The sequence below is a fragment of the Myotis daubentonii genome, chromosome 3 (assembly GCF_963259705.1).
Source record: "Myotis daubentonii chromosome 3, mMyoDau2.1, whole genome shotgun sequence".
Taxonomy (NCBI): domain Eukaryota; kingdom Metazoa; phylum Chordata; class Mammalia; order Chiroptera; family Vespertilionidae; genus Myotis; species Myotis daubentonii.
In genome coordinates this window covers 177,551,822-177,565,402 of record NC_081842.1, presented here as the reverse complement: position 1 = coordinate 177,565,402, position 13,581 = coordinate 177,551,822, and the positions used below count along the sequence as shown (strand labels likewise).

General features: G+C 37.3%; 1 protein-coding gene across 1 annotated transcript in view; it reads right to left on the bottom strand.

Moving 5' to 3' along the window:
* The window catches only part of C3H1orf87 (chromosome 3 C1orf87 homolog), a 77,162-nt gene that overhangs the window by 51,623 nt on the left and 11,958 nt on the right, over positions 1–13,581 (bottom strand). Inside the window, exon 2 of the mRNA XM_059686089.1 lies at positions 9,326–9,544. Within this exon, the coding sequence (XP_059542072.1) occupies positions 9,326–9,544 (219 nt within the window). The remainder of the gene's footprint in view (positions 1–9,325; positions 9,545–13,581) is intronic.

Below are 13,581 nucleotides of genomic sequence, written 5' to 3'. Positions count from 1 at the left end.
AGTTAGCCAGTTCTACTCTGTTAACCCCGCCTTGCCTTTCTCATGGAAACCCCAACAAAGGCCATGGCCTGTGCTTTCTCCTCACTTCTACCTCCTGACTGACCTTGTTGCTTCCCTATGTGGCCCTAAGTGGTGTGGTATGCCCCTTTTCCTGGAAAATTTAATAAACTCTTCTTTCAAAGGCATTGTCTTTATATCTGTGACTTTGCCATATCTGATGAAAATAAACTCCCAGGTACAAATCAGGGTGCATGGTTATTGTTAATATCAGGTAACTGGAAGGAGACATTATCAGAAGCATTCACAGAAAACTGAGTAGCTGTATTCAGTTGGTTGCCATGTTGAATGAATGACCTATTAGTATAGATAGCAACCTATGATGCTTCATGCTTTATAGTCATAAAGCATCCTATATAATAAAAGGCTAATATACAAATTGACTGAACGGCGGAACGACCGGTCGCTATGATGCTCACTGACCACCAGGTGGCAGATGCTCAATGCAGGAGCTGCCCCCTGGTGGTCAGTGCTCTCCCACAGGGGGAGTGTCGCTCAGCCAGAAGCCCTGAGCTGGGCTCATGGCTGGTGAGCGCAGCACAGCAGCAGGAGCCTCTGCGGCAGCACTAAGGATGTCAGTTGGACATCCCCCAAGGACTCCCAGACTGCAAGAGGGTACAGGCCAGGCTGAGTGATTCCCCCCACCCCTGAGTGCACAAATCTTGTGCACCGAGCCTCTAGTTTTAAAGAGAAGTCAAGAGGCTTTCTAGAGTGGGCAGAGTGAGCAGAAGTAGCAGAGAGTTCTAGAATAGTCATAAAAGTAAAACATTTATTGGCCACATACTCTGTACAGGCATCATGTAGGTGTTTTGCTTAATTCATTCAATTTAATCCCTACAACAATCCTATAAGGTAGATACTACATATAGCACCCTTTTATACTTGGGAAGCCGAGGCTTGCAGAAATTAAGTAACTATTCCTTCATTTAAGAAATACTTATGGATTGCCTAGTCTGGGTTGGGCACTCTAATAGGCCCTACAGTGAACAAAGCAGACCTGGCCCTTGTTCTCACAGAGTTTACAGAGTGTGAGAGACATAGAAAGAAAACATGGAGCGAGGGCCACTATCAGAACAGTTCATGGGCCACCTAACCTGGATCTGGTGGTCCAGGTCTGGAAGCAATGACATTTAAGTCTAGGCTTGAAAGCTGAGTTAAATATGGATTTGAACAGGCTGAACGGTGAGGGAGGAGGAGAAAAGAAGAAGGAAGAGAAAAGGAAAAGGAATATTGAAAATCTCATAGGTTCACACAAGGGCATAATAGAGAGAGATGGGTGCTTTCAGAGCACAGTTGAAGTCAGAATTGTCCAAAGTTAACTCCCTAGTAAATTGTGCAGATAAGATTTGAACCCTGATTTCTACCATAGGATGAGAGAGATTCCACATTCAGTACATAGAGTAGTTTCATTCAGTAAAATATTTGGCTAGGTATTTTAGATATATTGAAAATTACTTGTAATATAAAATACTTCCATTTACAAGCACATATATTTTTCTGTCTCTGAGAATTTGATACACTTCTATATTACAGTGTTCTGAACATGTACTTATTAACACTTCATTATGCTAATGAGGTCAAGGTGTTCTTTAGCTACCTTTGCTCTCATTTAAACACCAAACTTTATTGAGTATCTTTATTTTCAGCACCATAGAGTCAGATGAACAAGGCAGGTATAATTCTTGCCCTCAAAATTTTTTGGCCTAGACATCACTGACTAAATTTTATGGCCTCCTCTATGAAAAGGGAAAAGATATTTTTCTCCTAGGAATGGTATGAAGAATGTGTTATGATGCATTTTAAATATTTTGTAAATTCTAAAACTACATTATGTATTTATTTGTTATTTTGTGTATATCCCTCCAATAGACTCTAAACTCTGTGTGTGCCAAGACTATGTCTTGCTGATTCCAAACATTAAGAAGAGCACCAAAGTGGAAGAACAAACAGAGAAACACAATGTCAGAATGTTGATGACCTCTTGTTCAGGCCAAGTGCACACGGGGTTTCAGATTTGTCCCTTCACTAATGTAAATCATCCTGGTTATAGTTTTTCAAAAGCAAAGAGTGTCCCCAAATTGTCAATGAAAATAAAATGGGAAATTTTCATAAAAGATAACCATGTTGCCCGACTGGTGTTGCTCAGTGGTTGAGTATTGACTTATAAACCAGGAGGTCATGGTTCTATTCCTGGTCAGGGCACATGCCAGGATACGGCTTGATCCCCAGCAGGTGAAGTGCAAAAGGAAGCTGATGGTTGTCTCTTTCATCGTTGATGTTTCTCTCTCTCTTTTCTTTCCTCCCTCTCTGAAATCAGTGGAAATATATATTTTTAAAAATCACCATGTTTCTGAATTTAGGAATTGACAGACTACCTATAAAATCTCTGATGCTATAGGTTTCTCTAATTTGTTCTATTTTGAATCACAAAATACTGATGTGATAGCCAAAATGACTCCTAACCAATACTGATTGTATGATGTTTCCATCAAAGAATTGGTACAAATGAAGCACAGAAATTTAACACTAAGTTAATAACTCTTTTTGGGGTGTTGGAACTTGCAAGTGTTGGAAATATAAATAAGTTTTCTTCTTAAAAGATTGCTTATAAATAAAACTATTTTAAAATAGTTATATTGTAGAAGTCATGTCAATTTGCAGAGACATCAAATGCATATTTTAAAAGTCCTAACAATAATATTATTCCATTGTATGCACATACAGTTTGTTTATCCACTCATTTGTTGGTGGATAGTTGGGTTTCTTCCCCATTCTAGTTACTATGAATAATGCTACTAAGAACATGGATGTACAAATACCTCCTTGAAACCCTTCATTCAATTCTTTTGACTCTATACCCAGAAGTGGTATCATATGGTAGTTCTATTTTTAATATTTGAGAAACCACCATACTGTTCTCTACAATACCAATAACCATTTTGCATCCCTACCAACAGATTTTATTCACACCTTCACTAACAGTCCTTATTTCTGTTTTTTCTTTTTTTCTTTTTGACGATAACTCTATTCTAATAGGCATAAGATGGCATCTCATTGTAGTTTTGATTTACATTTTCCTAATGAATAATTATGTTGAATATATTTTTATGTGCAATTGGCCATTTATTTATCTTCTTTGGATGAATGTCTATTTAAGTCCTTTGCTCATTTAAAAAATCTGTTTTCTTTGTTGAGCTTTAGGAGTTCTCCATATATTCTAGATATTAATCTCTTACTGAATATATGATTTCCTTCCATTCTGTGGGCTACCTTTTTATTCTGTTGGTAATGTGTTTTGATGCACAACATTTAAAAATTTTTATAAAGTCCAATTTGTCAATTTTATGTTTTAGTTTCTATGCCTTTGTAGTCATATCTAAGAAATCTTTGCCAGACCCAATGTAAAGATTTTTGCTTTGCTCAGCCAACATGGCTCAGTGGTTGAGCATCGACCTATGAACCAGGACTGGGTCATGGTTTGATTCCTGGTCAGAGCACATTCCTGGGTTGTGGGCTCAATCCCCAGTGTGGGGCATGCAGGAGGCAGCTGCTCAATATTTCTCCTTCATCATATCATTGATGTTTCTCTCTCTCTCTCTCTCTCTCTCTCTCTCTCTCTCTCTCTCTCTCTCTCTCCCCCCCCCTTCACCCTTCCTCTCTGAAATCAATAGAAATATATTTTTAAAAAAGATTTTGCCTTATTTTTTTATTCAGGGAGTTTTATAGCTTAGAATCTTATATTTAAGTCATGGATCCATTTTGAGTTAATTTTTGTACATGGTGTTAAGTAAGAGTCTAACTGCATATTTTTACATGTGGCTATTCAGTTTTCCCAGTACCATTTGCTGAAAAGACCATTTTTTCCTCTTTGAATCATCTTGATACCGTTGTGAAAAATCATTTGGCCATTTATGTGAGGTTTTAATTTTGGACTCCCTGTTCTGTTTCATTGGTCTATATGTCTATCTTTATGCCAGTGCCATACTGTTTTGGTTATTGTACCTGTATAGTTAGTTTTGAAATAATAAAGTGTAAGTTCTCCAGCTTTGTTCTTTTTCAGGATTGTTTAGGATCTTCAGAGACCCTTGAGGTTCTATCTGAATTTTAGGATGACTTTTTATATTTCAGCAAAAAGGTTATTGGGATTTTGATAGAGGTTAATGATGTTAACTTTTTCTGTATAAGAACATACATACCTATCCATAGTTCAAATCTACTCTTGTGCCTTTCAAGAATGTTTTATTTTTTTTATAAAGGTTTAGACATTTTTTGTTAAGCTTATGTCTAGGCATTTGATTTATTTAGTTAACTTAATTGTTCATTTATTTGTTATTGTAAATGGTGTCTTGAATTTTATCTTCTGACTAGGTTTTTTCTATATACATTAAGTCTATTGATTTGTATATATTGATGTTATAACTGTTTTGTCAAATTCTCCGTTTTAGTAGTTTCTTCACTAGCTGTTTTGAGAGTTTATGTGTATAATCTTATAATCTGAAAACAGTTTTTCCTATTCTCTTCTAATTATGTTTTTAGTTGCTTTATATTGTTTAATTACATTGGTGAATATCTCCAACATAATATTAAGAGCCAGTGGAAAAAATACATACATTTACTTCTTCCAGGCTCTAATGTGAAAGCCTCTAGCATTTCTTACATAGAGAGAGAATTTTGGAAATAACAATGAACAAGTTAAAATATTATCCTCAGGGGATTTATAGACTCATTCAAGGAGAGAGACAAAGAAATAACTTATTTTAATAGTATGATGACATCTGCTATAGGGTTATGCACAGGTTGATTTAGAAGTACATTAGGAAAGGCACATACCTCAGTCTTGATGATTAGACAATGATGTTTCTCTACAGAGATGATATCTAAGTTGAGACCCCAGTGTAATTAGGGTTAAATAAAGATGGAAGGAAGAGAATTTCATACAAAAGGAATAGCATGGAGAAAAGATCTATGTATATAAAAGCCTAAGTGACCAAACGACCGAATGACCGAAAGACCTGTCAACTGGTTGCTATGACGCACGCTGACCACCAGGGGACATATGTTCAACGCACAAGATTGGGCTCCCTCCTGTCTGGATCGGGCCTGCAGGGATTGGGCCAAAACTGGCTATTCAACATCCCTGGAGGGGTCCTGCATTGTGAGGGTGCAGGCCAGGCCTAGGGACCCCACCAGTTCATGAATCTGTGCACTGGGCCTCTAGTAGGAGATAAAAGAGAATGGAAGTCTATTTGTGAAACTGAAGTTCAGTTCAGTGAAAGATGGGGGATGGGAGGGATATAGAGAGTAGACAAAGTTGACTTAAAATGAGCAGTCAAGGAGTTTGAATTTTATACTGGAGCATTGAGAATTAAACAGTGGTTTTAAATGTTTTAAGTAGGGGTTACATTTGATCCGTGGTTTTGAAGTTCCTCCTAAAAGAGGTAGCGTATATACATCCCTGCCCCATTAGTGTTATGCTTTGCCATGTGGCTTGCTTTGGCCAATGGGAGATTAGTGGATATGACACAAGCAAAGGCTTAATGTACTTGTGGTTGAGTTTGTACTATTGAAATGTTTCCATTACCATGACAAGAACTTGCCTTGAAGAACCCACTGATTCAGAACAATAAGAAAAACACAGAGCAGACCTGAACCAAATTTTCAGTCTGGAGCCAAGTCTGGGAATGTCCAAGTGAAATAAATTAATGCTGTGTTAGCTCGTATCTGCTGATGTAAGCATAAATTATTGGAAACCACTGAGTGAGTGTTGGGGTAATTTGTTACACAGAAGTATTATAATAGCTGACCAATACACAGAGAGAAGCATAGAAAAGGAAAGCCAATTTGATGATAATTAAAGTCTCCCTGCTGAGGTATAATGGTGGTCTGACTAGGTCTGACAGAGGAAACATAAGGAAGAGAGCAGGTTTTGAGAGACATGAAGGAGGTAGAATTTAAAAGGCTCAGTGATTAGTTGGATATGGGAGTTAGGGAGAGAGAAGAGGAAAGCATGCCCAGCTTTCTTGCTTGTGCAACTAGGAGAACTGGGAGACCATTCTGTGAGACAGACCACAAGACAAAGAGTGGGATTGGAGATTTTGCTTTGAACATATTGAATCTGAGCCACCAGTGCTGCACAGCCAAGTGGAAATGTCCTTCACATCTATCTATTCATCTCTTAAAGGAAATAATATTTTGTGCCTCTACCTTCCTCACAGGGCTATTTTTTGTTGTTGTTTTCTCACAGGGCTATTGAGCAGAACAAGCAAGATAAAACACGCAATAGGGATTTAAAAGAAACACCACCAATCAGCCGTGATAATTATCAAAATGAGAGCACTAACACTTTCATTTTCATGCTGCTGGATACAAAAAGCACACTAATTTTATTTTTGAAACCATGCTACTGAGTTCGTTGCTAGTCACACATTCTTTTTTATTTTCTAAGAGAAGGCAGAACTGATTTTTCTGAGAAATAATGTAAACAACATATATATTTTCAAAGACACATAAGGAGAAGAATTTGGAGACAAAAAGATCCTAGGGTCGGTGGTGAGAAGAACCAGACTCTTCACTTGTGAAACTTTGAACTAAACATGAAGCTCTGGGCCTCTTCTTCTTCATTTGTGAAATGAAAGTTTGTACTGGTTGATTTCTAAGATATCTAACTGTTATCACTTACATGAAAGAATGGATTTACTTAACATTTTCTGCTTTACTTACCTCCTATTAATCATATGATACCCTTCAAGCTGCATCTGTAATTTAGAAAAGTTTGCCCATCCTCACCCACGTTAGCATAAGTCTTTATCAGTAAATTCTCTTTTGGAGCAAATTCAGTCCAGATTGTCTGTTAGATACCACACAGGAAAGCTTATTTTCATCTATGTGTGAGGGATGAGGATCTAGAATGAGTTCTGATTGGTTTGTTTTTTTCACTGAGGCATGATTCCATTTACCACTTATCAAGGTGGTAATGAGGGTCTCTGTACCAGGCAACCGTGGCTGCCATCTGGCAGGCCAGCTCCACACACTTGGCAGACAGAACCAATTAGGCCCACACCTCCCACGAGGCCTTGCTGTGTTTGGTGGTTGAGTGTTAGCCCTACGGAGCCTCCCACGAGAAACCTCATTGAGTTTTTTGTGTGGGGGAGAGACACGTCATCTCCCTCTGTCACTCTAGCACTAGCAAAAAGTCCAGATTATGGAGGCTCATGAACAGCTTACCCAGTGAATATGCTGCCCATTATAATGGCTAACGCAGAGTCTGTTCCAGGAATGGAGAGCTCACTGTGGTAGGGGGCATCTTAAGAAACAACTTTCTATTTATAGGAGAAAACCTAGAGATGACTTACATGCCCCAAATAAGGAATTAGTTAAATGAGCCATGTTATATTCCTATAAAGGAATGAATACGGTTTGGTGATTAAGGACCTAGAACCTGGGCTTCAACTGGGCTCTGCCACTTCTCCGTCTTACGATCTGGACAAGGCACTTGAACTCTCTGTTTCTCAGTTCCTTCACCTATGAACTGAAGTTAATAAGTGTTCCTACCTCATTGGGTGCTTGAGAGTAGTTACATTAGTTAATCTATGTAAAGAGCTTAGAATAGCTCCTGGCACAGAGTAAATGTTATTTAAGTGTTCTGAGTATGACTCATAGAGCCATTAAAGAGGATGCTTAAGGTGAATTTTGTGAAGCTGGAACAGAATTCTTGCTATGAAGTGCATCAAGCAGGATAACAGAGTATATGCATCATGATTCATGCTTTACTATTATATCTATGCATGGAGGAAAGAAGAGAAAGAAATACACCGCTGTTTTTTTCTTTTCAGTTGAGTTTTGTTTTCTTCTTCATTGTATTCTCCTCGCATTTTCCAGAATTTCTACCCAAGTATGTAATATTTTATAATTAGGAAGATCAATATTAAGAGAAAAGAAAACCTGGGTAAACATCTTATCTGGACATTTTTGAGTCACTTTAATTTTTCTGCATCTCAGTTTTATCATCTATATACCATAGTGATAGAAATAACCTCACAGGTTAATTCCAAGGAGCAAATAATAAAAATTACCTGAAAGTGACCAGGCAATAATAAAGTGTTTCATAACTATAATATTCTTACCAAAGTCATCCTTGGGGAGCAACAAAAACAAATATATTAACACCAGAGTCAAAATTAGGTGAAAACTCAGAGGTCTTTAGAAGTTCATAATAGATTAGTTTACCTCTGCAGATGCATTATGTTCTGCTTCAACCAAGTCCTAAATTCAAGGACTCACGAGAAAGCCAAAAGAATGCATTACCTGGGGATTAGGAAGCCAGAGTTCCAGCACAAGCTGTGCCATTGACATTTTGGGCAAGTCACTTTTATTTCTGGACCCCACTGTTCAAGTAGATCTTTCAGAGTATGGTCTGAGGTCCATTGTTGGGCTGTTAACTACTCCAAATTGCATTTTTTTCAGCATTCTTATGAACAAAAGTCACAAATCCATAGGCTTTTATTTTCTCATATAACTAAAACTAGCTTGTATCTGAGAGATTTAGTAGGAGGTATTAAAATTAAAAACTAAAAATGGTTTTGTTGGAGTGTGCTGCAGACTCTCAGTATTCTACTAAAATATCTGGCTGTCACTTAATGCTTGGCAGCACTGCAAAACTCCTACTCTATGTATTCGTTTAATTGCCGTTTCAACAATTTTTGGAAATGGTACTTTGTTATCAATAAATTATTAGTTTTTTCTTGTTTTGGATCCAGTTTGCAATTGCTGCTATTCTTGTTTTTTAATTACAAAATACTAATCATTTAGATTCTTCATTATCACGTTAGTTTGTTGTGGATCATTTGGCTGATTCTGAACAAGAGTGCAGTGATATAGATTTCTATCCAGATAGTTTTGGGCTGATAATTTTTGGATGTCTAGATATGGTGGCACTGGATTTTGAAAGTAAATGATCTCTCCCTGGAATGTTAAAGAAGACAGACCACCCTACCTCCAACCTATCCCAAATTTACATGTATGGTGATAATTATCACTATATGTCCATCAATGAGTGAGCCAGAGGCAGAGTAGGTTGAGCAACTCAATTTGTGGTCAACAAAGATGCATATATACAATAATCTCAAAATTCATTTTCACATTTAAAAAACTCATTCTAAGTCTATCTTATGCAAAATACATCTATTACCATTTGTATGAATATATGCCTCTATTCTAACTCTGAATTTTCCTAGCCCTTTACCAAGAACAGTTCAGGTATTTGTCACTCACTTTGCCATCCAGAGGTCTGCAACCGAGCGCTCCCGTTAGGAGTTTCTGGTTGTTCTCGGGGGGCTTGTTCTCTTGCACATCATCTGGGCCATGACTGATTTGATGATCAGTGGGATTACTAGGAACTGGGGGGTCTCTGCTCATCTGCCTTGCATTACCAGTCACAGATTTCTGGAACACTCTTTGAGTTTCTGCCTTCAAGTTCTCCTCCTCCTTGCTGTGAAGAAAGGTTTTGCACTTTGTTACTCACAGGGTGGATTTGCATGTGCTAGGCTGGCATGAAAAAATAGAAGGTGTTTGTTGGTGTGAACAGTAGTAACCCAGCATTGGGGAATGAAGAAGTAAATGTTGGTTATTTGTCTAGGGATCATTTACCATAGAGAGGCCATGTTATTATTTCCTTAGCCTTTATTTCCCCTTCCCCCTTCCTCATACTCATAAAGATAATCTGTCCATCTGCTCCAAAGCTCCTATTGTAAGTAATGACAGCATCAAAATGAACCCTATAGATCATCACATATCTTACTTACAAGCCTGAAAGGTATTTTTGCTGTTTGTAACTAGAAAAAGAAGAAAGTCAAGGCAGTTTGCCAGCTCCAGTTCTGCTCTCTGTCTTCCCTCAACTCCTCACCTTGAAGCTTCTTTTCCTTTCATTAGCTCTCCATTTAAATTTAATATTACATAGGCAGAGGTGGGGAACATCTGGCCCAAGGGCTGTATAAGGCCCACAAAATCATTTGGTCTGGCCCTGCCAAGGCATTGGGGGTGAGTTAATTAAATGTCTTACCAAATAGAACAGGCTAATGTTTAAGTTGATAATTTTGTGTGGCCTGGGAATGATGTTATAAATATCCAAATGACCCTTGGCAGAAAAATGTTACCCACCCCTGAATAGAGAAAAGAAAAGGAAAATAAAAATCCAATAGGAATGATTCATGAAAATGCAAATAATAAACAAAATTTAAAAATTACTCAATCTTGTTTCATTACTAAAGACTTATAAGTCAAAAACAATTGCAAGGCACCATTTTAAATATAGAAAATTAAAAAAAAAAAGTGAATGGCTACACCAAAAGATCTAAGTGATTGAGTGGGTAACCTGACAAAATGTATGAAGAGTCAGAAAGTTGAAACTTTTTAGCCTATTAAGTCAAAATTTTAAGATTGTGTATTATGAAAAAAATGCAGAAGCAGAAAAATTAAAAACTCTAAATATTTAGTAATAGGTAGATATGTTGAAGATCTAATTATATGTCCATATGATAAAATGTATAGAGCTATTAAAATGGTTAGGAATAATTTTAATGACACAAAAATGTCTAGTTATAGAAATAAGTGAAAAATATAATTATCTCAATTATGTACAAAGCATGTCTGTAATATATGTGTTTATGTGTGAGTGTACAGTATATCTAGAAGGATATAAGCTGAAGTAAACAGTAAATATCTCTGGGTAGTGAAACTCAGTAGATTCCATTACACTCTATTACATTACATTATATCACATCACATCTCATAAAACTATTCTTAATTTTCTATATGAGAAAATATTATTTTATAATTTGGAAAAATAAATTTCAAAATTGTTATGTCTAGAAGGGATTCTATAAATTCTAGATGTTATTGTTAATACAGTAGAAAGGCTCTATTTTAAAGCATGTCATACTCTCTGAGCATGAAACAATTGCCTCAGTATTTGTTGATTTAGTAAAACTAAATCATAGGCAATGATTTAGATGTATATTTTTGGTAGTAATCCTCTTGGTTGTGGCAGCATGAGAAGGAAAGAAGGCCTAGGAAAGAACTCTGAGAAACTCCTACATTTATAGAGGGAAGAGGAACCCTAAAAGGCAATTTAGAAGAAATTTTCAGTAAGGTAGAGGGGAACCAGCAGTGAGTTTTTGGCAAAGTGAAGAGGATGTTTTCAGAGAGAGGGCATAGTCAACAGTGTTAGGTACTCCTGAGAAAGGTAAGCACTGAAAAGTGTCCATTGACATCACCAGGAATCTTGGCAAAAGAGTTTCAGTGAGATAATGGGGGTGGATAATAAACTGAAGTGGGCTGAGAAAAGAGCCAGCTGAGCCAGAGAAAAGGAGAGGATATCATTGGTAAAATGAGATGATCCCTGACAAAGTGAAATGGAGTGTCACTGAGAGAACAGAGGCGGAAATGAAACCTCAAGGTTGGGTAATAGGGAGCTAGGTGAGGATGCAGGCAAATTTATTTGTACATTTGGTGCCAGGATGTTGATCAAATTGCTGACAGTTTGAATTTTCTTTTGATATACACGGTATGACTACCTGTTGGCCCTCAAGGGGGAAGTGGTGGGGTAGGAAGTCTGATTAAGGGTAGATGGCTTGAGATAGCTGCTATGAAGAGTGGAAGGCAGCTGATCAGAAGAAAAGTTGGCGGGGCAAAAATGAGTGACCATGAAGGCTGGAGACCATGACTTTGTGGCATCAGCCTGAGAGCGTGAATGGTCTCCGCCAGGATTGCCCAGGAGCCCTTGTGGAGAAGCAAAGAACACAGTGGGGCACATTCGGGGCTGGGGCCTTGCCAGACAGGTGCAGTCAAATAACAACAGAGCAAGACGGGAATATAGAAGAAAGGTGCATATTTAATAAATAGTTCTTGCAGTGAGAGAAGACGTATGGCATATGGTCCCTGACCTTAAGGAACTTAATTTCATTTGATTGTCCAAAAATAACACAAATAATCAAGTTAATAGCTGGTATAACTTGCTTCTATAAGTCAGATAGATAGCTTTTAGCTACAGGTTACCTTTTGGAGAGTTGTAGAGCCCAGAAGGGAATTCCAGGGGGCTTCTAGGATATTGGTACTATTCTATTTTTCGATCTGGATGGTTGTTGCATGGGTGTATTATGTTTGTGAAAATTCAGTGAGTATACTTATGATGTGCACATCTATGTATATGCATATAGATATATTTCTAAGTTTTTAAAAAATTGACATATATTTTATATAAATAATATAAAACATACCTCATTAACTTATAGATGAATGTCAAGTGAATGTTACAAAGAATCAGTAATATTTGAAATTCTTAAGAGGAATAACCAAAATAAATCAGACAAATACCATATAATTTCACTTATTTGTGGGATCTAAAAAACACGCAAAACAAAAACAAACTCATAAATACAAAGAATGAACTGGTGGTTATGGAAGGGGAAGGGACTTAAGAGAAGGGTGAAAGGGAAAGGGGGAGAGGGGACCAATTATATGGTGATGGATGGTAACTAGACATACAGTGGTGAACCCTATGTAGTGTATACAGATATCAAATTATAATGTTGTACAACCGAAATGTATTTAATCTTGTACCCCAATTTTACCACAAAAAAACTTAATGAGTAATAGTTACAGTTTGCAATGGTTGCAAAAATAATGTTTCTGAGCATTTAACCCCATGACAGTCACACTAGCCACTTACATACACTAGTTTATTTAGTCTTCACATCAACCCTACAGATAGGTGCTCATATTTGTCTCATTTTTAGGATGAAGGTATTAAGTGTCAGAAAGTTTATTTGATTTGCCCAATTCTACATTGATTTTCAGTAGTAAAGCCAGAATTTAAGCCTAGGTCTACCTGGTTGCACCTAAATTCCTACTGCCCATAGAAGAGTCAGGAGAGACTCCATGGAAGTTTGGGATTATATGAGGGACAGAAAGTAGAGGAGAAGGCAACGAAAGCAGGTAGTGCAGGATTTAAAGGCAAAACTGGGCACAGGGGCAGAGAGTTCGTTCTTCCAGATGAAATTAAGGGATAAATTATCTTTGCTTTAATCACCTTCAAAATTTTTTTGTGGGCAGTCTCAGGACAGACGAGCCAGAGAAATGTGAAATATATCTGCCTGTCTGTTTAAACAACCACAGTAGATATAAAAACCAAAAATAACCTGTTAAATCTGTTGCTGTTGTTTTTGTTTTTGTTTTAAAACCCCACATACATAGCAGTTTAAAATTATCATGAAAATGACTCCCCAAATGAGAAATGGCATGTGTCTATTGCTAGCACAAACATCTAGTCAACACACATTGGTTGCTATGCTGTTCAAAAACTCACAGTTCTTACTTCTGTGCTTGTGTGCTATCTACCTGCAGTACTGAAACTAGAAATCTGCCATTTCAATAGAATAATAAAAAAAAAGCCATCAGTACTCTCTTGGAAGCAAGACACAGCTAGCTTCTTCATAGGTACTTCTGACTTTAGCTGCTGCTCTCAGGGAC